We start from the raw sequence: 25,667 nt of genomic DNA on the forward strand, positions 1-25,667 counted from the left end.
CAAATACTTTTGGTTTAGGTGGAGGGAGGGGTGTTGGCAGAGGCTGGTGGGTGTAGAAGTTTTTGTTTTGTTGTGTTTCTTAGATAACCATTTTGTGGTACCTTTTCACTCCCCCAAATCACTGACACACCTTCAGAGCAAATTTGACTCTCTATCTCGCCTGCTCTCACTTTCACAAGTCTGCCAGTGCTCAGACACAGTTGAGTTTCCTGAGAGCGCTAGAGAGGAACTGAAATCAAAACTTCTCTTCTTAAAAGGTCAGTAACATCTAACTGTCTCTTTCACTCTGTTTTCTTTACTGTTTTTTTTCTACTTTTTCACCTGCCCTCAGGAAGTAATAATGAGAGATTCATATTTTCTGTGCGGTGGGAACATTTCAAAGTATGCAAAAGGTGTCGGCCACCCACGAGCGGCAGAATCATACTAAAGGATGGCTGACCTTTCACAGGTTACCCTGTGTTCCCTTTTTAGGTTGCAAATCACTCCATGTCTGAATCTTTTATAATAAGGGTTGTTGAGGGTATTCTCATTGCCATACAGAAACTACCCTGTGTGTGCATGTCTTGCAACAGATGTGCTCGCAGTGAAAGCCTCCCCCTGCACATAAAAGCCAAACACTGAGGAGGAAGCAAGAGAAAGCATGAGAAAGCTGAAACAGACTGATATCCATTTTTATACTTGTTTTGACAGCAGCAGCTTGTAGAACTACATGATGACTGATTGTGCACGATATACATTTCTTATTTTTATTATATTTTTCCTTGCCATCATCACGATTCTATCATTATGAGAGCGCCAGTGGTTTTAAAATGAAATGTTATGCTTGTTAGGTTTCTTAATTGACTCGTCAGTGACAAACGCAATGTCATCGCTCCTCTGGAAATCTTAAAATCTCACTTTCATTCTAATATGAGAAATTAGTGACTAATTTTCTCTTTAGATACAGCTTCTCTGTACGACACATGTGGGGGTTGAGGTGTGACATGTCATTATTTCACTCTTCCTGTCTGTGATACCCTCATAATAAAAACACATTAGTTAACCTTTTGGGTATTATTAAAAGCCTATAATGTGCAATGTCTACTGGTCTAGGAGATATAGTTACCGCATGTTTCCATCTTTAAATTTGACATAATATAATTAAATTATTACAATGATCGGAGTTTGCTATAGGTAAAGTTTCCTACATTGCCTGTTAGAAGAGGCATTGCCTTGGGGCTTTAGTGGTTAATCTTTTATGTAAACTAATTGCAGCAATTCACCACAGCTTCTCAGCAGGTGAAGTGACAAGTTGTTCATACACATGATGGATGATTCATGTGTAAGTACAAAATGAAGGTTCTTATTGGCAAATGTATAGCCAGGAAGTGACAAACAGAGTGAAAATTGCACTTTTATTTTTAAATGATTTAAAGGAGCATGTATAGAACACATACGCTTCTGCCCTCAGCCTTAATCAGCCTTCTTTAATATAGACATCAAACAAGAAGAAGCCCCTATCGAGCTCTCTTTGTATCACAGAGTCGCTTAAATGTGAATAAAGTAGACAGTACCACACCTTCTCTCGTCACACAGCCGGATCTACAGCCCTCCGTCTGCCTCTATCCTACAGGATGAACTCAGTTGAACCTGATCCTGGCAGGTCTTTTGTTAAACAGCCTCCCTTACATTGGTGGGTTTCACAAACATTACCTTAGGCTCATTTATTTCGTGTTTTACAATCTCACCTACAGTATAGCACACTGTATATTAAGAGCCAAGGAACTTTGTGTGCCTTTTATAGAGTGTTTTGATGTGTTTGACAGCGCAAAAGTACATGATTGAGAAACTTAAGAGATGTGGATGAACGTGGCAGGTGAATGAGGAGGTAGATACATAATTGCAAAACAATGCAATGTGTTCATTATGAGACTGACAGAGTGAATGAGTCCACACGCCTTCTTCCCACCTGACAGCGTGTGGGCATGCCCATGTAACATCATCAACACGGGGGTACACAATCTGATCTTAACATCTAATGACACAGATGTCTTCTTGTCATTGTTCTCCAAAAATCAGTGTTTTTGAATCACGCAGCTGAGACATAGTCTTAATAATGCTGAAACATTTAATAAGCTAATCTCAACAAACCCCAAGTTCAGGTTAATGCCAGCATGTGAGTTTGTATGTATACAATGGCCGGGTAGCTGTTTGTGTGTGTGTGCTTGTGTGCGTGTCCGCCCTCCTTCGTGGGATGGAGGTCCAGGTTTTGTTGTGTGTGTGGAGTTGGGCTGGGTGAGTAAGCCGCCCCTCACAGATGAATAGAGGATGGGAGGAGGCTTGAAGAGGCTGCCGTGGGTGGGAGGCCCGAGCCTTGCCAAAAAAGCTCCTTCTGTGGGATCTGTGTACTTTTGCGTTCCTCACGAAACACAGCGCCTGGCTCAAAGGACGAAGCAGCCAGGGAGGCAGCCACTCACACTCCTAGAGGTCGGCTCGGTCGCTCCCACTATATTCTTTCTTTCCGCTTACAATTTCTCCATTTCCTTCTTTTCCCTCTTTTCTTTCCTCTGTCTGAACCAACTGCAGCTTTCCTCACATTGTGGCATTTTTCAATACAGAAGTGACAAACTTTAACAGCTACCTCACCTTGGAGCAACATATTGAAACTACATACATACATACATGCCCTTTTGTCATATTATCATTTTCTAATGGTTTTATTGATTTACAACTAGTTATTTGCGTATATAACATTAGGTATAGGGTATATTTATTATTTTAAAGGGCTGCTGAGACAATCATTTCATGAATTACTAATTTACTTAAAATCATATATGAATCCGTTATAATAAAATAATAATTATATTAGCATAATATTGACTATATCCCAGTAAAAATGTAATAAACAATGGTATTTGTATTGCCCTGTAAGGTCAAACTAATCTGACACGTTTATTGTGATACATTTAAACATCTGAAACGTTAGTGGTGGTGGTTTGTTTTGTGCTTTTGCAATGAAGCATTTTAAATTGTGGGTGTTTCCTGAATGTTACCTAGATAAAACAAAATAGGCCTCTGTAACCACTGGCAACCCACCTAACCTCAGCAGATTGACAAGTGCAAAGAAACATGATTATCAGCTTGGCAATCAGACATAATTAGAAGTCAGTAAATCAGAAAAAAAGGAAAGCACGACTTTGTAGAACAGATCTGCAGGAAACAGAGTTGAATGCCATTCAGCATCAGGGTGTTCGATGAAGAAAAGAAGAAAAACAGAGCACGATTTCATAATGTCTAAAAGAAAGATCTGGGTTGAATAAGTGGGTCCACCCACCTGTGTGTGAGAGGCAGCGAAAGAGAAAGCGGGGCTGGATGGCAGTTTTAGAGACATGAGTGTGTGGGTTAGGCTAGCTGGCCTGCTTATGCTATCTAATCACGGGGAGAGAAAGGAGAGCAGCGTGCCTTGATCCGCCCACCCACCCCAGACAAACAGCAGTTAGCCTGCTAAGTACTATATGTGGTCGCCTGCAGCACTGGGCCTTACATGGGGGAAGAGAGACAAAAAGTGACAGACTCTGCAGGTAACAGACATCCAGCACAATTATGTCTCATTCTGTGCTCTGGAGAGAGAGAGATGTGTCAATCTGGAAGCAGCTATTGGTCACGAATGCATGTGAGAGAGAGTGTGTGTGTGAGGCACGCTTGGTGTGTTAATGGTGAGCAAGTTTGCAGTAATACAGCAGGTTCCAGGTAGGAAGAAACCTAATGAGAGTTAATTAACTGATTTATAAAACCAAATTAGCCAAATTAGTTCTAACCTAAGGCTAACCACTGAAAAAACTAATGTATTCCTTAATAAAACTTGCATATTCACCAGTTAGGTCGCTAAAACAGTGAGGTTTGTCAAAATCATTTTCGTCTTGGATTATTATCAGATTTATGAACATGAATTATGTTTCTGCTGTGTTAGTTTCACTGCGTCTCTTTCGTCACTTGGCTCATATACTGATTCGTTACCTGTGTGATACCTGAGTGGGTGTGAGTCCAAAAATATCTGACCTACGAATTGCACTTGTGTGTTTGTGGGTGTGCATGTGGTTGAATGTGGTCCGTTACCTTGTGCATGAGAGTGTGTGTGTGTGTGTGTGTGTGTGTGTGTGTGTGTGTGTGTGTGTGTGTGTGTGTGTGTGTGTGTGTGTGTGTGTGTGCCATGACAGGCATCTGTCTCCCCTGCCCTGCAGCCTTACTGGTTTAATTAGGAGGTGCCAGAGTGCCCGAGGGCTCTCCTGCTGACACACACACATGCACACGCACACACAAACATTCACACACACTACCTGAGGGCAGGCAGAGGCTGGCCTCCTTCTCGTTATCACTATAAGGAGTTGTCCTCGATCACCCCACGACCCTCCCAACGCACACACATATTCACACAAGTAAATTAAATAAATAAAATAATGCATTCAGAAGCAGCAAGGTGGAGGAGTGGAGGAGTGTTTGGGCAGTTTGACTCCATTGACATCAATAAAATAATAAAATGTAACGAAGGTGGCCTTAAACATAAAAAACTAGAACGGGGTTTGGGAGAGCGCAGAACTAGGCCAAGGCCATGCCCCATCTTGTGAGGTTAATTAAAAAAAAATGCAAAGGCTTTAGTCATATGCACAAAAGCATAGTTTTGACAATAGACATCTTATGTCCCAGGCTCTTTCAACAATGCAACATACTATACTTAAGGCATAAAAGGAAATCAATGTATTGCTGTATCTGCAACAAGAATAGGATCCACTCCAACATTTAGTTGGTTCTTTTCGAGATCAATCCTACATAATTCAACTAAGTTTTATGAAAATCGGATCAATTTTTCCATGCTGTAAACCATTAAGAGAAACCATAACCTCCTTGGGGGAGGTAATAATCAACAAACATCACCAGAGACAGTCAGGGTATTCTCACACAGCATTGAGTTCAATCAACGCATTACGACCAGCTGTGAAACACTGTAACTCTTCTACTCGCAGCTCGAAATATGCAGCTTGTGTACCCTACCTCCCTTCTGGCAAATATTCCAATACTGATTAGGGTGTTTGAAAAGAAGACAAAAGTAGAGAGTTAAAGCGCAAAGAGAAAGGTCAGCAGAGAGAAAACGCCCTCAACTCACTCACCCGAATGGCATGCTCCGAGGTGAGTTCTAATGAATTGACAGACAGGTGTGTGTCTCTGTGATTGAGAGGGGCGAGTTAACAGTAGTTTTTTTATTTTGCACACATGCCTGCCTCCCTTTGGGTTTAAGCAACATTGCATATGTTTGTGTGTCTATCTCTGTCCTTGGACTTGAGCCGGGGTGTAGAACTGCTGCGATCCTCTATCTCTGGACTGTGGGGGGGTGATCGCCTCCCTTTCCTGCTCCTCTCCCACCATAGGCCACACCTGGCCTCCGACACACTAAGGAGAAGGGCATAAGTCGGGCCGGTTTTTTTTGTCTGTTTCCACGACTATTAATCCTGGGAAGGTCTGATGAGTAGATTCTTATGCCATGCACACACTGCCACGTCATTTTAAACCTGAATATGAAGGTCTTCTAAGATTGACTGTGTAAACATTTTAGCATTTACAACTTCTCAAAACTAACCAAGAAATAACATAGTTTGTCCATTTGTCCAAAAATGTGTCCAAACTACTTTACAAAGTAACGCTTATTGGCAGGTTTGTTTAGGTTAAGACCCCAAAGACTTCAGGTTGAGATCAATGTTTGGGTTGAAATAGCTCTCTTAAGGATAAGGGAATTTTGTTGTAATGGTTACAATAATAAACACGGTTACAGTTAGGGAGTGATCATGGTAAAGGTTTGAATAACAACAACGCTTGCTATCTGTTTAAAACGAGAAACACAGCTGTCTACACCTTCTTGAATTGCATTTTTTTAATGACCCTTCACCTCCCACTTACACAGACTTTGTCATAGAACCTTCTTTCCTCCTGAAAGAGAAGAGTCATAATTACTACACGCTTTGTCACTTGAGAATAAACACGTATTATCCGGGTACCGCCTGAAATGAAACAACTGATGCTGTGGTTCTTTTTGAAAGGAAAGTATCCTTTTTATCAAAGATTGTACTCCTAATATTAACAGCATTAAGAGTTCAGCACTCAGGGCCAATAGCTCTGTAGCTTTGAGGAACTGTATTTATAACAAGCTTTTAAGTGAGATATTTTGTGTTACTGACACATGCCAATTAGGTTTGATGGTATGTGGTTGCATTGCTGCTATATAGTCAAACATATTCTCATGAGTTCTTAGTTTTTGAGAGAAATCTGTGTATGTCATATTGAACAGCATCAAAGTCTCCATGATACCAACTTCATGTAATGATGCTTCACACCCCATCCCCCCCTCCAAAGTGCCAATCTGGTGCCCTGGTACGAGTGTCCCGCTGGGCGCAGGAGGAGGCAGTAAACAGGTACGCTGAGACGCCCGCCAGACAGACAGACAAAACAGATGACTCGTACTCAGCCCCCAGTCCTCGTGTTTTGTGACAAGACTCACCACGTCTTGGTGTAGCCCTCACTGGCAAAGACCGAAGGGGGGAAAGGAAAATATATTTAGCCTGAGATATAAAACACCAGAAACCCAAGATAAATGTCCTGTTGACAAGACAATAATACAAGACAGTTAAAAAAAACGTGTTGAAAGCACATCACTGAAAAGGTTTTTTGAAAGATTTTTTTCACAACCTAGATTTTTTTCACAACCTAGATATAACTAACGCACAAATTGGAGGTTTCTGATAAAAAATAAAAAAGGTGGCTGGAGTGCCAATTACATTTGTAAAAGGCAACATTTTAATGTTTTTGATTACTTAGAAATCTCAAAGTCATTGAGAATTGAGAAATACTAAAAACGTGTTTATTTGCAAGTTAGGCATAAATAAATGTTTGCTTTTGTCTTACCTTTGCCTTTTTGTGAGTGTACTGAATTGTGATTGATTTTGTTATTAGGATTTAGCTTTTTAAATCAAGCTAATAGCCACACATTACAGATGGGATTAAACACTTTTGACACCGCAAAATGAGCTGTAGAGGAAATCAATGTATTTTTCACATTTGATGACGCCTGGGTTTATGTCTATCATGGCCAATGGCAGTTTTACAGAGTTCAGAACAAAGCAGTTCACAGGTACCACTTACAGAATGCTGCTATGGCGGCAGCGGCGTGTTGAGAATAGATAGCCGATCTTATAAGATGGCAAATGTTGTTTTTCTGGCCGTCTGGCTGGCCTGCTAGCAGTTAGTGGCTAACCCTGTTTATATATACTAGATGCCAATGTGAGCTGGCCTCAGCTCTCACCCTGTACAAAACAGTGTAAACCGCCAGGGCATGGGCTGCGGTCTGCTGCAGTCCATGTTTTCCCCAAAGGGAAGTGGGCATAGCAGTCTGATGTACACTCTGATGTCTTCTTGTTTGTGGAGGTTAACTCAACACAATTTGACTGCTTTCATAGTCTGATTGTCAGTTATGATTTGTGGATGGTTTGAAATACTTCAGTAGATTTGAAGGTCCGCTGACCGCTAAGACAACAATGTCTGACTGCATATTTCACCTTTATGAATGAAGGAAAGGGTTTGGAATTTTTCTTAATTCTATGTTAGATTCTTAAATTAAAGTGGACCTATCATGCTATATTTGAATAATATATTGTAGGGCCATACCTATATAAAACATGTCTGCAAAGTTGTTTTTTCAAAATACCAAACAGATCATGCATTTTAGCCATGCCTCATTTCGCTCTATTTGCTCTTTTTTAGCCCTGTTTTTGCAAAGGCTGAATCTGTGAGAAGTCTTCTTTGTTGCTTTTGTGGCAGACTACAGCGCCACCTACAGGCCTGGCATATGTACTACAGCGTCTCCAGCGCTTTTGAACGGCAATGGCCGTGGCTGTCTCCTCCTGATAGGTGGAGAGTTGCCCATATAGGTGGAGCTCCTCGTTTCTGACGTCCGAGATATTTCAAATCTGTATCAGTCTGTATCAGATCCGTTGCAGCCCCGTTTTTAGAGATTTGGGTATGGAGGAAAAGAGAGAGGGTTGTGTTTTCTGACACTTGGTGAGTTCCCTGACACACCGGGGACACATATTCATGTATAAAAGACGTACAAAAGTGCATTTTGCATGATAGGTCCCCTTTAAGTTTTATTACCTGCACCCCTGTTTTGTTTTCAATTTTAAAATGTATCACTCAGGCAATGACGCTTTCCTGTAAGCTAAATTAAACTAAAAGACGTAAGTCATACAAAGGGCGAGGTTTATTGAGGTCATGCAGGAAATCCCAATGGCTGTTTCAGATCTGTTGAATGTGCTACGTCATAACATTTGGGTTGTCTAAGGAAACACTCTTTCTCCCTTTTCTCTTTTTATTGCTGTCATAAACTCACACACACTTTGACACAATTGGAAGAATCAGTCTGGTAAGCCATGCTATGTACCATTACCTTTGTTACCTAATTTTCTTGGCGTTCTTGAAAATCTCACCAAACGCCTGCTGAACAGATTTACTCTTCTAGACTGAAGTCTATAGAGAATGGGTTATTTCTACACCTTACGATATGAACTTCCTCCACCTCCAGATAGAGCCGGTGGTTTGTCACCAACTGCTACCTTGCTTGGGTGGCTTTCTGACTCAAAACAAGAAACTAACATTGGCCTATACTGCTCTCTTCAACCTGGTTTTTGAAAAAGACGTTTCAACAGAGAAAAATAGGTCTGCCTTGCTTGTGGTATTTTTCAGTGTTTGTGGTTTAACTTTGTCTCAGATATTGTCAGCTTTTAAGTGATATTTCCTTTAAAATGTACACCCCTGACTGAATCAGCATGTTTTATAAGCTTCTGACTGCAGGGTGCCACACACCAAAGTGTGTTAATGTGTTTTCAGTAATTAGTCTGTTGTGACTGAGTGTTTATGGGGGCTACACTCGCCCAGCATGCATCTCATTGCCTTTCTTAACCCTACATTGACTAAACACGTGCAGAGGACTCAAAGAGTTTGTTAAATGTTTGATAGATTACAGAATTGTCAGTGCAACTGTTTTTAAAAAGACCCAGAGATCTGCATCTGTGAGACTACTTATAGTCCTGTACATCTCTTCTTCTCAGCTTGAGACTAACCAACAGAGGTGAACCAAATAGTTTTCCAACTTTTCTCTCGCTTCCTCCTTTCTCTTTTTAACCCTCCCTCCGTCTCCCCAAACAACCCCTTGGAGTTCTTTCCCCCGGTCCCTTTATACCGAAAATTCACTCTAACACAACTAAAAATTCATTTTGTCTGACCTAAATCAGAGGGTGTCTGCGCCATGGGCTTATTACACAGTGCGTTTAAACTTGTGTTGTGGAGGAGGATGGGGTATTATTATCTTCCAGCTACCCACCCTGCTATAAAAACTAGTGGTGCGACATCTCCACAGCGCAGTGCTGCTGCCCTCCCTCCCTTCCTCTTACTCTCTCGCTCGTCCTACATGAGCCACACACAACAGTGAGCCTGACTCTCAACTCCACACTCCGCTACACAGACAGACCCAAGAATCACACTCTGCTCTCCTCTGCTGCGCTGCTTTTTCTTCACTCCATTGGATATTCCTCCTTGGGTGTTTTTTTTTTTTTTACATTTAATTTTGTGAATGGGCATCCGTGGCCGGTGTGAGGAGCTTGTGAATGGACTGACTGCCGGACTGATTGACAGCAACTAGAGAGCCAGCGGTGTGTCTTTTCAAAAAGGGCAATGCTGAGAGGTCAAGCAAGGAGCAACAGAGCCTCTAAGTAGTCTGGAAATACAAAGACACGTGAGGGGAATCAAGAAACTGAAGGCACGGTAGGTGACGGGTGCTGAAAGCTGTGGAATGCTTGGGAGCGTATCAAGACATGTGTGAATCAAGAAGGAAGCCAGAGTTTTAGAGAATGCACATGGGTGTGTGTCTGAGTGTATATGTCCATAATGATTTGTCCCATTGTTTCAGAGTGTGTATGTGAGTGAACAAGCTTGCACTCGTGCGTTATGTTACAGTGAGCACACGTGCAGCACTTAGTGTCCCTGTTTAAAGAGTGTTTGAGTGAGTGTTGAAGCTCTAGATCATAAAGGGCCTGACAAGGTGCAAACAGGTCAATAAAGTCACTTAATGACTCATGTAATTATTTAGGCTGTAGTGTAAATATTGTGCTGTAAAATTCTGGAAATAGCAAGATCATTTATAGCATCACAGCACGTCTTGGAAATGTCAAACATAGTAGTTTAACTGGACTTAAGTATGTGTTTTGTCTCCAGCGGTAATTATACATCGCACTTTTAGATATTCCATATCTATACGACATTGTGCTTTGAATCCAAAATAGAAGCTCAGGTAATTCATAAAGATAAAGGGAATGTTTGTGAGTGGGGACAAAATAAAAACATGTTATGGATTTGAGGCTGAGCTGAAAATGACTGTTTACAACGGGTTTGTTGTCAGCTCATAGCGCTCTTACCTCATGTTGTTACAAAATGCCATGACCAGTATTTCCATTAAAATTGTTTATGAGTTGTTGTTCATGATTATGTATTAAGATGTGTTTGTAGTCTCATATTTAAAGAAAAGAATATGCAGTTCACAATTTAGTGTAAGAGGAAAATAAAGAAAATCCAGCTGCATATAATAATGTAGCAGTTGGAGTATTTCTTTATAATGTATCGTGTGGCTGGTATATCTGATAATGTAACACTTAAAGTCACTTCAGAAAAGTACCTGCATTTCTACAAAAATTACAAATTACAGGTTTGGTTAATCACAAATTGTTACTCTGTTATATCTCATTCTCTTCAGTCACTTTTAACCTGCAGCTGTCAGTGTGTGAAAAAGGCTTTCGTTTCTTTTCATGAGCCTTTTTACTATTCTTTTTTACACCTTATGGTAATTAATGGACTCTTTTTTGAATCCAGGAAAAATAGAGCAGATTATTTTTTCTTACCAAGGCTTGATTATGAAACTGTCCAAATTATTCCTGCTTCGGAAAATCAATTTTTTATATCACGTTGTAACAATCAAGAATGTGCAACTTCTTTTGTTCATTTGGTAGTGTTGGTTCGGACAAAACAGAGAGGTAGAGAAACATAAAGGGACTTAGAATAGTGAAATTAAATCTGTTTGTTAGATGGAAAAAGATCTAAATGAAACATTTTTAATCACGGAACAGATTATTAACGGCAAACCCTAAACTTTAGTTTACTTTGGGGGGTGAGAGAGATAATGGTGTGTAGCTGCAGGCCCCCCTGAAGGCCTGAGAGATGACGCTTGGTGCAGACAGGCTCTTTAAGGGGCCGAGCGACTTGACTTGGCCTCCAGATTTATTGAGAACAAATTCAGTGTTTTCTCTCTTTCTCTTTATATTTCCTATTATTTCAAATCAAGAAATAATTCAAGGCATTAATAATCCATAATAATAGATAATGAAACATTGCTGACTTTTAAAAAAAAAATGTAACAAGCCATTTCAAGCACTAAGTGTTACATTTTAGGAAATGTATTAAAGAAATGCCGGCTGATTTTCAACCAAAATGATAATAATATAAAATATAAGTCAGTCTAAAATAACGTAAATAACGTGTTTTATAAAAGCGTAAATGTGGAATAAATGTGCACCAAACTGTGTAAACTTCTCGTAAATACATTTGACAACTTTTAAACATAACTTGAGCAGTTAAATGCTCAAATTCTGCCCCTGACGTTTCCTCATTATTGTCAAGATAAAAACCTTTTTTTTTGTAACTGGCATTACTGTGTATAGTGTTCACCTGCTCAAGTTGACAGCAATTAAGATAGAGTTTAAAAACCTCCACAGGCTCCAGACAATTGTCATTTAAAATCCGACCAAGGAAGAGTCTCCCTGAGAAGCAGGTGCACTGCAGTTTTACCGGTGATAATGGACTAGCTTACACAGTAGGTCAAATGAATGTCTTCTCCTAATAAGGGGATGGATTTTGGCTGTCAATACTGTAAATTATTGTCCGTCTGTGGGCAGGTGTTGGCTGTGGACAGTAGGTGACAGGGGTAAACTTTGGCTGCTGGTGATTTAGCATGTGGGTCAGGTGGATGGCCTGACAGCGGTAAACTCGGCTTTAGGTGTTGGAGCTCACAGGCCAAATGAGTGTCTGCCTGTGACAAGGGGTGAGATGGACATTAGCTGCTGATTTGTGGCCTGAGCGCTCAGGGATGGGGACAAGTTAGCCGCTCTGCTCTGGGCATAATGATGATACAGGTGCAACAGGGACAGAGAGGAGGAGGAGGAGGAGGAGGAGGAGAGGAAGAGGAAGAGGAGACTGATTAGGCCAAGTTTTGGCGGTGGTGGTCAGAGCCCGGAAACAGATGAAGTTCTCGGGAGAAGGACGACACTAAATGAAGGTGACACATAATTTGGGGTGGGAGTGCTGAGAGTTGAAAGTGTTAGTGACTAAGTGAGGCATGAGAGGAGACGTACATGCAGGCGAAAAAGAGAGACGGACAGAAAAGCAAGACTGACCATTAGAGGTCAGTTTATTAATTGAATAGTTAATAGCGAGTTGGTACGATTCGTTTTCACGCATGTGACAGAAATTCATCTAAAGTAAATTCATTCAGTGTGATAAACAGAAATACGTGATGAATCAAAATACGATTTAGACAAAAGCGTGTATTCCAAAACTGGTGTTCCCAACAAATAAAAAAGTAAATTTGTGCACAAATGTATCACTCTGCATCCATTTAAAAACAATCAATGTTTCAGTGTCACTCTAGCTCACAATAAATTCAAACAATGCAGACTTCCAAGCCTCTTATGTTCTTTCAATCCACAGATCATTTTTACAATGGGACACAAACAGCTCGTTTAGGGCGATCCGATAGAAACATTCATTCCTAACTCATTGAAATCTGCCGTTAAAAAAAATAAAAAAAGGCCGAAAATCTTTTCAATCAAGTCAGTTTTATCAATAAAGAAAAAGTTGGATTGTCCTTCCATGACTTCACTGTCTGAGTAAGATGGATAAAGAGCCAACTGACTTAAACAGTAATTATCAGAGGCCTTTCACAAGGCGTCCCCACCCTGGCTGCTCCGATTGGGTGGAGGGGGAGGGGTTGGGAGTGAGTAAAGGGTTAAGGCTGTTGAAATGAAATGTCGCTCCAGGACCTTGTGGTGGGAAAGCTGTGCCCTCCTCCCCTCCCTGTCTATGTGGCACATCCTCCTTAGATCCTCTCCACATTGTAATTAGGGGCCGGCCGCTAAGAGCTAGTGCTAGCTAGTGGCAAGCAAACAGTGGGAACAGAGGGGAGTGGTGCTCGCCGGGGCACCAGGCGAACAAACAGCAACAGCAGCATGTGTGTCATGGTTCCAGGAGTGGGTGGGATGGGTCGAGCGCATACGAATGACAGTGGGTTACAGCCCTCCCAGCCAGGCTCTTTCTCTCTGCCTCTTATCCAATCCGTGTTGTTCCAAGCTCCGCACTATTGTTTGCCTTGGCAGGCTGCTACAGGGAGGGGCCCCTCGGCTGGTGTTTGTGCAACCTGTTAGGGAACTTTTAAGGCCATCTGATCTCGCTCTTGCTCTCTCACTGGAGATTCTCTCACCTTCTACCCAGGCTATTACTTTTCTGGATGTTAGACACAAGGATACTGTACTTTGGTGTTGGAGAAACATGAATCTGCACTACAGAAATAGTGACAGAAGTTTTATGTGCGTTTCTGGACTTCATGTTACATCATTTGCTGGAGCATCAAATGAAATGCAGATAGAACATATGTTCTCTTCAGTATTCATGTTTTTATATATCATTTCAACTGTAGACGCCTTTCTCTGTCACTCTTTTGTTCCAGTTTTTCGAATCTAGGTAGTTCTGTGTAGGTCTGCGGGCCTATATCCTATACCACCACCCCCTCTATAGACATTTTAATTATGACCACACTGTATCAATAGCATGAACATAGCAACAGTTACCTAGCAACAAGATCGACAAGAAAAAACGACATGTAAGATTGGTAACCACGTTGTATACCTACAGGTGAAATTACAGATTTTCTGAGATTTTTTTATTTCTCTCACTCTGGTGTGATCCCCAACTGCACATAGGCAAGACACTTGATGTGTGTGTGTGTGTGTGTGTGTGTGTGTGTGTGTGTGTGTGTGTGCGAGTGTGTCTTTGTGTGTGTACGACTGTGTGGCTTTAGCCCTGGCCCATTTCGAGCCAGTCAACAATGCAGCTGTGGTGAGCGAGCCCGCTTCAAAGTATTTATCTACACATGCCTCCAGTGACCACCAAGTGTGGACGGCTAAGTTTAAGCTCTATTCATAGATGTGAATGAATGAGCACCCTGCCAGAGGAAGTTTTATCACAGTAACTGTAAACAACAGCGCAGTGAATCAACAGGTAGGAACTCAGGCAGCTGTGGAATGAAGGCTTAAAGAAAAGCAAAAAGAGATGTGCGTGTGTGTGTGTGTGTGTGTGTGTGTGTGTGTGTGTGTGTGTGTGTGTGTGTGTGTGTGTGTGTGTGTGTATTGAAAGTGTGGAGAGGACAGAGTGCGTAAGTAAGCATTTTGACAGGATACAGTATCTAGAGTACAATCTGACCTCTTTTGTTGTTCTCTTCATTTCTCACCACATCCCAATCACACACTGTATTGTTCCAATGAAGGCATCAGTTTTTTTTTTTGCTCATCTGTTAGAGAAAGACAAGAGAGATGGACGTTACACGCATTATCACAGAGACTCTCACGCACTTATCATCAAGTGTCAAACACAAGAAACATTATAACAAAAAAAGTTCATGTTTAATCAAGATGATGGGTTTCCCTAACGCTCAGAGTCGCAACGCGCTCCTACAAGAAATCGTGAAAGCACATTCAGGATTAAATATTACCCGATGTGATGTTTGCTCAAAATGAGACATGCTGTATTTACCACTTGTTGCCTTTGCTGCACAGATGGCACGCAAACAAGCATGCCTACAGTATATTTTAATAAAGCTAGACTGTCACTGCTTGTTGTTAACAATATCAGCTTCAGCTAAGAGCATTTCAAATGTGTATCAATTTACAGCTATTGTTCCCTTTAAATCAGTGTTTCAGAATAAATAACTGTTTCATTATTTGCTTTAACATGCCCACATCATTTTTCAGTTTGCACTCCATGCTCATGATAATCCCTGCAGCACAAATCTACATTCCTGCAAAAAGGTTTATGATACTGACTCTCCGTTTCTTGAGGGAGTGATAAGCCAACTATGTGGATTTCCATTTGTAAAGGAAATCAAATGCCAGCACGAAATCCAAAGGCATTATCAAATTAAATAATAACATGTCCAAAGTATCAATGTGTTACATTCCCCAGATATTTGAGACACTCTTCTTTCCATTTTTAACAAAACAATAACATCAATTGCAAAATAATTACTTTCACTTTTTGATTCTCTTCCAATCTGAGAAAGTCCTTTCATAACGGAGACTTCTATCATCAAGTACTATATATAAGTTATATATTATACATAATCTTTCGTAAAAGCGCTGATGGATTTTTTCGTTGGGAATAAGTCACAGTAACTCTGAAAATGTGTCATAATGGTCACATGAAGTTAAATATGTATATCATATAGAATAAATATAGAATACACTCAGGATTTGAGGGGATATGTGGATCCAGTAGAATGTTGTCTTCTTCATTTTCACACTCTAATTGAAGTGTCACTAAACAGTTGACTGTCATTCCCTTCCATAGATAACCATCAGCATGGTTCATCACAGAGAAGAGGACCTGATTGGGATCCCCTTCCCAAACCACAGCAGCGATGTCCTCTGCAGCCTCAACGAGCAGCGGCGCGACGGGCTGCTCTGCGACGTCATCCTCATCGTCAGCGACCAGGAGTACCGCACCCACCGCTCCGTGCTGGCCGCCTGCAGCCAGTACTTCAAGAAGCTCTTCACAGTGGCCACCACCGATAGCGGGGATCATAACCACACAGCTGCCGTGTACGAAATCGACTTTGTGGCCCCGGACTCTCTCGCAGCCATCCTGGAGTTCGCCTACACTTCCACTCTCACGGTGACAGCGTCCAACGTGAAAGAGATCCTGAACGCCGCTCAGATGCTGGAGATACCCTGCATCATCAACGTCTGCCTGGAGATCATGGACAGTGGGGGTGGAGGCAGCGGAGGAGGAGGAGGAGGAGGGGAGGAGGGAGAGGAGGAGGAGGAGGATGCCGAGGAGGAGGAGGAGGAGGAGGAAGAAGAGGAGGAAGAAGAGGACGAGGGGTCGAGGAAGGACGAGCAGGAGGATGAGGAGGACGATGTCAGCGAGAGGTCACTGCAGTCGTCGGAGAGCAGGGGGGAGCAGACGTCTCGGGGGGCGGAGGACTCGCCCCCTCCCAGCACCTCCACCTACCAGCAGCAGTTTGACCTGCACAGAGACTCGTCACAGTCGCAGTCTCCGGACAACATGAGAGGGAAACAGGTAGTTGTTTTGTTATTCTGCTATTAAAGCTTGAAAAGGTAATCACTTTCTAAAGTTCAGAAGGCTGATGATGCTGGGTTGTGTTGCAGGAGAGTATGGAGAGTCGGGCTTTGAAGGATTTCTCCATCGAGTCTCTCCTCCAGGAGGGTCTCTACCCGCGTATGTCAACCCTGGACAGGAGGGCCAACTTCTCCCCTCTCATCCCGGGCTTCTACCCCTCCATGTGGGCCGCTGAGTTCCCAGCCTTCCCCAAGCAGCTCCTGGACCCCAGCCACCACCTGCACCCCCACGCGGCGGCCTCGCAGCAGACCAGGCTCCCCCACGGCTTCCAATCGGCGGCACCGATGGAGGCCTCCAGACCCCTCGATCTCGCTGTGAAGAGAGAGATCATAAAGGAGGAGATGAAAGACGAGATCCCGCTCAGTCTGCTCCACGGAAACTTCCTAAAGGAGTTTGTCAGCTCGGGCCTAGGCAGCACCATGAACCCGGGGTCAGCTCCGTCAGAAGGTCAGGGTCTCGGGCCGATAAAGGATGAGGCCGACTTCCGGTCGTACCTGAACTTCCTGAGCTCTGCGTCCCACCTGGGGGCTCTGTTCCCCCCCTGGCAGCTGGAGGAGGAGAGGAAGATGAAGCCCAAAGCGTCTCAGCAGTGTCCGATCTGCAACAAGGTCATCCAAGGTGCTGGGAAACTACCTCGACACATGAGGACGCATACGGGGGAGAAACCGTACATGTGCACTATCTGTGAAGTACGATTCACCAGGTATGCAAGGCAGCACTTTCTGTCACATCATCATTACTTAACTGGCACACAGAGATCACCGTGAGAGCTCTCTGGTTTTTTTTTTTGTGCTACAAAGCATCAGGTTATGTAAAACTGCAGGGTTAACGGAAAAGTACCGCAATTCTCTTTAGACTGAGGTTAAGCTGTTTTTACCAAATCTGAATATCAAAGGGGTTTAAGTGGAAAGCCCCCTACGCTCGTTTCTTTGCATTAGTGGTATCTAACTCACTTACATCCTCTTGCTCTGGAACAGTTCCACAGACCTTTAATGTCAGCAGAAACAAATCCTTTTTTAAACCCACTTGTACTTAGCAAGGGCAAAAAGTGTGAAGAATTGCAATGCTATAATTGATGAGGTAACCTTTCCACACGCCACTAACTGAATGAACATTTTTTTTCTTCTTTTCTCAGACAAGACAAACTCAAGATCCACATGAGGAAGCACACAGGTGAGCGCCCCTACATCTGCCTCCACTGCAACTCCAAGTTTGTGCACAACTACGACCTGAAGAACCACCTGCGGATCCACACCGGCGTGCGGCCATACCAGTGTGAGCACTGCTACAAGAGTTTCACACGCTCCGACCACCTACACCGACACATCAAGAGGCAGAGCTGCCGCATCTCCCGCCCCAGGCGAGGACGTAAGCCAGCTGCTTGGCGGTCCACGCCCAACAGCAACTTCCTGTGCCCCCCCACTGCTGCCCCCAACCGGTTTGAGGAGAACGGGTTGAGCCCTGCATACCAGGGAGTCAAGAGCCACGGACTCGGGGAGATGCTCTCCAGCAGGGGTCTGGGGTTTAAGAGCGGGGTTAGGGAGAGCAGGGAGGAGCGGCGAGCAGAGGGGAAGCACATCGCACGGGAGGAGAAGGGAGGAGCGGGGAGGCAGAGGGGGGTGTTCACCTTCGCCCTGTCTGGAGAAGAAGTGCTTACCCACGCTCCGTTTTACGCTGCGCCCTCTGACCCCTGGACCATGAGGCTGGAGCGCGCTCCTCCCATCCCTGAGCCGGCCAAATGAACTGAGAAAGAAAAAGAAAAAATGGACAAGAAAGATATTCTCTTTAATCTCAGAGTCTTTTCTGCTCCAAGAAGCTAAAGCACCTTTTTAAAAAGTGAACGAGAGATTGATCAACCCTTTGCAGGCTGCTGATGTGGCAGACTGTTTGAGAAAACTGTCTCATTAAAGCATTTCACAGATGTCATGTTGAATAATTGTTTACAAATAATCTGATAGCATTTAAGAGGAGGCACACAGTTTGACACTGCTAATGAGGAAAACATATCAAAATGCTGTTATATATATTATTTGCGTTACTTATCTACAGGGTTGTTTGAAATGCTATAAATGCAAAATAAATCACTCTAAAATGTCTTAAGATGTGATGAGGCTTTTTCTGAAAAATCTTTATATGTAAAAAAAAAATTCTATGAATAAAACAGGATCTATTGCAATTGTTAAATGAGTGACTATGAATGTAAAACATTTACACGATTACATGTACAAAATAATCAAAAATGTATTATAGAGGGAGGTGATCATAACATTTCAGTCTCAAAACAAAAGGAAAGTTTGCTAGTCATACATTGCATTAGAATAAGCCTTCATCCAAACAAATCACAGCAAGTTGAATTATGATAAATTGTGTTTAAATGTTTTAAAAAAGGGGACCTGTCCTTCCAAACAAACAAAATAGTGTTTTATAACAGCAGGGCGTTATCCGGCACACGTCCTGAAAGTGTAATTACTCCTGACATAGTTATTTTATGACATTCCGAAACAAAGGGAACCCACTTGAAGTCTAACAAATCAGGACATTTGATAAGGTGTTATTAAACTTTCACTGCCTTTGTTCTGAGTTAAGCTCCTCGTCTGCACTATTGTACATAGATACAAACGTTTTGGCCATGGTGGTGTTAATTACAGTTGCGTTGCTGAAAATGTAAAATATATAAATATATATATATAAATATATATTGATCTTAAAAAGGCAACCATCCAAAGATGTGTACTTTGATAATTCACAGACTTGAATAAGAATTTGTTTTAATGTTAATGAAATGTGTCTTCAGAGGATGTATATTTGTGACTAATCAGCTGCCGCTTTAGCTATTCAGTATGCTTGTGTTTTACCTGCTGCAACAAATCAAGAGGGTTCCGCCCTGTTTTTCATAATGTTCATCTCTGATTTGTGTATAAAGAAGTTCGATAACATTATTTGAATTGAAATGGGAAAGTATTTTCTTGCTATTTATGCATATTTAAATGAATGAGCCTTGGCTATATTTTGCAAATCTGTTTTATAAAGACACTAAATGTTGAAATTTGCTTTTCTTTGGCGTATTATTTGAGTTACCAATTGTGTGTGTGTGTGTGTGTGTGTGTGTGTGTGTGTGTGTGTGTGTGTGTGTGTGTGTGTGTGTGTGTGTGTGTGTGTGTGTGTGTGTGAGAACCATTTAGAGACCAAGACTCTGAAATTGAGGAAGTTTTAGATAACCAGTGAAACCTGACAAGTAGACAAAGGAGATTACAATGATACAACATTTAACAACAGTGTAGACTGCTCCATAAATTACTTTGGGTAAATAAGCCAACCATAATCTGTTCTGATCAATTAAACAATAAACCCAGTCATTTTCAGTGGCGGGAAAATGCACACTAAACAGCACAAAACACAAAAGTTGTTACGATAAAATGATTATAAAAGTCCCTACATTCATTCATTCATGACTCATACTTCTTTAAATCAGTCACAAAAACATTATCACAAGTTGAACATTAGTCTTTTAGTTCAACATATTGTAGGTGGTCTTTGAACAGTTACAGACATTTTCTTTTAAGAGGATTTGCTTCATTCATTACACAATCAAGTTGAAATATATTATAACCGAGGTAAATACTCAATAAAGCACCACTTAAAAACATCTTTCAATTATTCACTTATGTGGTTTGGAAAGGCTTTCAAGAGATCAATACATTTAAACAATACTGATAATAATGCTGCTGAGACCTATTCAGTCTGATCACACTGACTGATCTTGTAGTTTTTTGGTAAAAAAAAGTGAATCAGATCTTTCACAGTGGTGCTGCTTTGCCGTTTACAGAGAGTTTATTTGTCTTCAGAGTGTGCGGTTACAACAGAGCAGGTTTAATAAATGTCTTCATAACTTAAAGTGCTATTTCATTGGCCGTGCTTCACACAGTGCTCGTCTGTTTATTTGCCCTGACCTCTAGTGGACAATAACTGGAACTGTAATAGACATATCTTCTAATATTAAAAAAGAATATCCAGAATTATATGTTTTACCTGAATATACTGCGAGATATCAAATAAATACACTAAATGTTTAATAAATGTTGATGTTGAAGTGACACAGACCCATGATTTGTCTACTAAGTTGCTCTTGGAATGAATAAGGTCTCACTGACTGTTTGAATCCTTCTGATACAGCGCTACCCCTCCGGAGGGCGCTAAAGACTTTAGTTTGACTCCTGGACAATGGCCAGTGAAAAGTTTGACTTCAGACACTTTTTAGTTTAGTAATAAGTGATTAGTTTAAATGAGTAGAATCAAAAGTGTTTTGCAGTGTTTCTTTCTTTGCTCATATTAAAAATCTGGTGAAATCATACAAAGATATATTGAGGACATACAATAAAGAGACTGTGGTGGAAGCTTTTTTTAGGACACACATCACATACAGCCCAAACCACATCCTTTCATGTGGGGCAAAGACGGTCTGCAGCAGCTGCTTCCTGAGGGTTTCACTCATTTCTTTGCACAGGGCTTATTGTGATGACAGGTTCCTGTGAAACACTGTGCACCTACTTTAATGAAGTGAGCAAACACTAATTTAATGTCACAGGAAGCCAACCCTTGTAGTAGAGTTCCGTTATTTTAAAAATAAATCAGACATAGATTTATTTTCTGCAACAACTTGTTAGGCTGTAAGCCACAGTTCAAATCAAGTTTAAAGTCTAATGTTAAATGCGTCCAAACCATATTTAATATTACTTATATGCAATTTAACGTAGTTTGGACCGTTTCTCTTCAAAGATGTATAACCATAAACTTTAACAAATGACTGACAGCAAACAGTCATTGACACATTCAAAATCCCTTACCTGTGGTTCAGGTGTGCAGGTTATTTTGGGAACAGTGAATGTCTAGTTAGAACGTTTCTGTTCATCTTTTCCTGCGATAGTTTTACTTCTGTCAACCTCTTAAGTTCTGTTAGATTGCAAATATTATAAGCGCATTGCATTTTTTTGTTGAGAGCTAGCCTAATTGTGCCCTGGTTAGTGCTCATGGAAACAAACAAAAGTCATTTTAACATAAATTGTCACTCACCAAAATCCGTAGTGAGTATCCTCAGGATCTCAAATGTGTTGAATGCAGCTTCTTCCTCATGAAACATTTGTCAAAGTTTTGACCATTTTAAATCGTCAATTGTTTGCATCCATCATATGTTCACTAGCCTGCAGTGTTCTTCTTCCCTGGCACATTAATGAGTTCCTTGGTGTGTCACTGCCACCTGTGGATGTCCTTGTGCAAGACAAACAAAATGGGGACTCATTAATAAACTGCTCATAAGTGCTGCTAGTAACAAGTTACCATTATCACCACGTCAATTCTACCAAAACTTGGGAAACTATCGCAATTGATTCATTTAGGTTTAAAAAGAAAAATATATACTGAAACTGAAGCAATGAAGTAAAGTTAATCAAATGTCAATTGAATGAGTATGTTTAATTAGTTAAACATGAGCCTTTTGTACGTTAAACGTTTTTCATATTTGTTCATCTCTTTCATTTTGTTCTACGTAAATATTAGAAATTATAACTCTGTGGTTATCAACAGAGCCCTGGACATGAAAGGTGAAAACAATCGATGGTTGACATATCACTCAAAACCTTTTGATTTAGGTAAAACAAATAAGAGAAGTTCATGGAACTTTATTGAGCTTGACCTCAAATATATAGACAAATTAAAAAAATAAATAGCCATTCTTGTCTCCTTTGTGGTGTGATTTCCTCAAATCCAGTGCTCTATATTTCCTTTTTTTCAAGCAACTGTAGATGTCATAGGGATATAAACAGGTTTGACGTACTCTTTCAAAAGGAATTCAAAGTCCTTTCTGTGAATTGTGTCTGGCGGTCTCGGTTGTCAGTTAGTGCACGCAGTGTGCGACAAGGCTGTTAGCTATGGAAACTGGACACCCACACGACAAAGTGTAAATGTGTGTTTTGCTCATGACTTCCTGAACCCCAACCCTCCTGAGGTGTGACTTCCTGACCCATTAACATACAATCTGTCTGGGTTCCTCTAACTGTTTCTACCTCACCACCTACAGTCCCCACCCTGATCATCCTCTGAGGCCCGTGTTGGTACACACAACAGTCCTTACTGTGTCTGGTTGCGTGTGCGTGCGTGTGTGTGTGTGTGTGTGTGTGTGTGTGCGTGCGTGCGCGTGTGTGCGCGCGCGTGTGTGTGAGCTTTATGCTTGCACACACAAAGCACTTCTAATGGGACATCCTCTGAGGAAGCTGTGTGACAATGCAGCCCCACAATGCGGCTGCAAGTAGGACCAGAGGGAGTGCTGTCGGTGACACGCTCTGATGTTCTCTGTGGGGTTTCTGAGGGGCCAATCAGGAAACACCTCTAAAACAAAGGGCCTTGAAAAAGTGTTGGTCTGCTCAAAGATTTCATTTCATTTCTTTTTTTTTTCATTTCAATCTTTATTTCGAACAGATAAAAAAAATAACAAATACAAAATAACAAATGTGAAAAACAGAATACCGTATTGTTAAAAGAGAGTATTTATCCACATGATAATATTTATATATTCAACAAAAAAAGTCTTCATATTAATAATAATAATAAATCATATTTGTCCAAAAGGGAGCAGGAGGAAGCAAATGCTTATTAATTCCCACCCTTTACTTGATCAATGATTGTCCTTTAAATCATTAAGCAAGTTATTCCTACTTACATTTACATTTATACATACATATACAATAATTTCTCATCTTCAATCACCTCTCTTCATTGTCATAGTTTTCCCAAAAAGTGTTTCTGTACATCCTTTTAAACTGAATTTTCAACTACGAGAACAATATGTATGACATAAAAAGCAGCGTTCTGACATCTATGGTAATAGCCTCACATGAGCTGGGAGTGAAACTAAATTCAGTGCTAAAGGGAGACTTAATCACAGTATTAATTATAAAAAATATTTTGCAAGGAAACATATCGTTTTTATATTAAAAGAAATGTGTGCACTTCTTGCTTGTGTGGCTCAATAACCCCTTACCCACTTTTATAAACTGGTAAATAAATATTTAAACCTCAAAATAGGCTCACCTTTAAAGGGGACCTGTCATGCAAAATGCACTTTTTTATGTCTTTTATACATAAATATGTGCCCCCGGCATGTCAGGGAACTCACAAAGTGTCAGAAAACAAAACCCTCTCCCTTTTCCTCCGTGCGCAAATCTCTGAAAAATGGGGCTACAACGAGCTGATCTAGATTTGCCATCCGATATGATGTTATTTACGTCATATCGGATGGCACCCACGTGGTGGACCCACGGCCCTATCAGAATCAATGCCCGACGTGTTTTGGACGTAATATGGCCTTTGTTTACATTAGCAAGCATCGCTAACACTCAGAGCTAACCAGTACTGGAGAGAGCACATGCGTGAAGAAGCAGGAAATAAAAAGGAACTCACCTTGTGGTAAACCAGAAAGAGAGAAAGCCTTTGAGCTCCATAATGTTTCAGAAATAATCCTTGATGTGGTGTTGGCGTTTCATCACCGCAGCATTTATTTTAGACAGTATCTGCTGGGTCCCGCATGAGCAGGCATTTTCTTTTTTAAAGCTTTATACCCCGATTCAGCACTTTAGTAACAGGAAGTGAAATAGAGGGATATGAGGCATGGCTAGAATGGGAATTTTGTATTTCAAGCAAAACACTACATAGACATGTTTTTTATACATTTGTATATATCTGAGACCTATGCTATTGCCTAAATATTGCATGATAGGTAAGCTTTAAATCAACAATTTGCAAAAAACAAACCTATAATCAACGTTATAGCGTAATACATTTGAAATACTCTATATAACAAAAATCTGTTTCTATGTGATTAACCCCATTACTTTAACCTACAATAACATATTTTGGCCACTTTGGGCAGCAAATATAAACAAAAGTAAACCAAATTGTGTTATATTAATTGAATAGTATAAATGTGCCATAGCTAACCTGTTAGAGAAAGAGCCTCTTAGCAGCGTCTCAGGTTCAAAACCAAGCCACGGCCCTTAGCTTTAGTCTCTCTTCCCCTTCCTGTACTAGGGAAAAAACAACATTAAAAATGTCCTGACATAACAGTTACCTATTTACACATCCGGAACATACGTTGTTCATAACATATTGAGTTTTGTTCCTGGCCACCTTGCAAAGGTATGTCGAATTATTATTTTTAGCTTCGTTTGGGTCTCCACCAACTCCTGGGAGCACATTGCGGCTAAATGCTCCTGCTTGGAGTATCTTTTGCTAACTGTGTCTATGTGCTGAAATTTGAATACATTTAACAAGTGTATGTAGGAAAGTCAATAATCCTAAATAATAACTGCCTGCAAGTGTATATGAAATGCTTACTTGCAGCACTAACAGATCTTTTGAGTAGACAATACACTTCAAGTCTCCTTTGGCTTTTCATCTTCACAGCCATGTTGTTGTTTATATTTAGACATTACAGATTTCGCTGTAAGACCGTTTTTTCCCCCCACAACACAAACGAGAATGTCACAGCAACTTTATCATTTGCAGACAGTTTGTCAGCTGTCCTGTAAGTCTAAGGTTTTTCGGCACCAGGCGATCACTCGAGACAATCCTTCTTCTTTCGTCAGTGTCTGACTAAGGTAAAATATTTAAGTGTGCGTGTGCCATAAGTCTGGAAGGCACCAGTCATAATGCTCCTAATTAAATATGTATACTGTTTGGGAAGAAGGATACACAGCTGGGAGGTATTACTATACAAAGCATTTTCACCAGGGAGGTCAAGTATACATTAAATACGTTGTGAAATCCTTCAGCACATATGAGACAATTCATCTAAACATCACAATACAAATGTCTCCATGAAGATTCTGCTTTTATAGTTTATTCATATCTATTTGTAACAAGGAACTGAAAGAGCCACAGTAACCTACTGCGTGAGGTATTGTTCTCTTTCAGGGCAAAGGGCCTAATTTTATACCAAGACTAAAATTAGATTGTTCTAAGAAAACACTTGGACATTTAGATCCTCCTCGCCTCTTTCTGGAAATAACAATCAAACTAGGTAAAGACAGCTAAAGAATATATTTAATGTATTCACCTTACAGCTCATAGGCTGGACTAAATGG

At 41.1% G+C, this 25,667-nt stretch overlaps 1 protein-coding gene across 2 annotated transcripts; it reads left to right on the forward strand.

The window, feature by feature from the left end:
- Positions 1-167: 167 nt before the first annotated feature.
- On the forward strand, positions 168-19,583 carry zbtb7c (zinc finger and BTB domain containing 7C). Of its 2 annotated transcripts, none has more exons than XM_010766004.1 (4): positions 168-257; positions 15,742-16,473; positions 16,563-17,236; positions 17,669-19,583. In XM_010766004.1, the coding sequence occupies exons 2-4, from the start codon at positions 15,754-15,756 to the stop codon at positions 18,273-18,275; spliced, it is 2,001 nt and encodes a 666-aa protein (XP_010764306.1). In that variant the 5' UTR covers positions 168-257; positions 15,742-15,753; the 3' UTR covers positions 18,276-19,583. The 2 variants fall into 2 exon arrangements, with proteins under 2 accessions (XP_010764306.1, XP_010764307.1); XM_010766005.1 differs by lacking the exon at positions 168-257 and adding an exon at positions 9,530-9,840.
- The last annotated feature ends 6,084 nt before the right edge of the window (positions 19,584-25,667 follow it).

Source organism: Notothenia coriiceps, unplaced genomic scaffold, assembly GCF_000735185.1.
Source record: "Notothenia coriiceps isolate Sejong01 unplaced genomic scaffold, NC01 NC01_scaffold00002846, whole genome shotgun sequence".
NCBI lineage: Eukaryota > Metazoa > Chordata > Actinopteri > Perciformes > Nototheniidae > Notothenia > Notothenia coriiceps.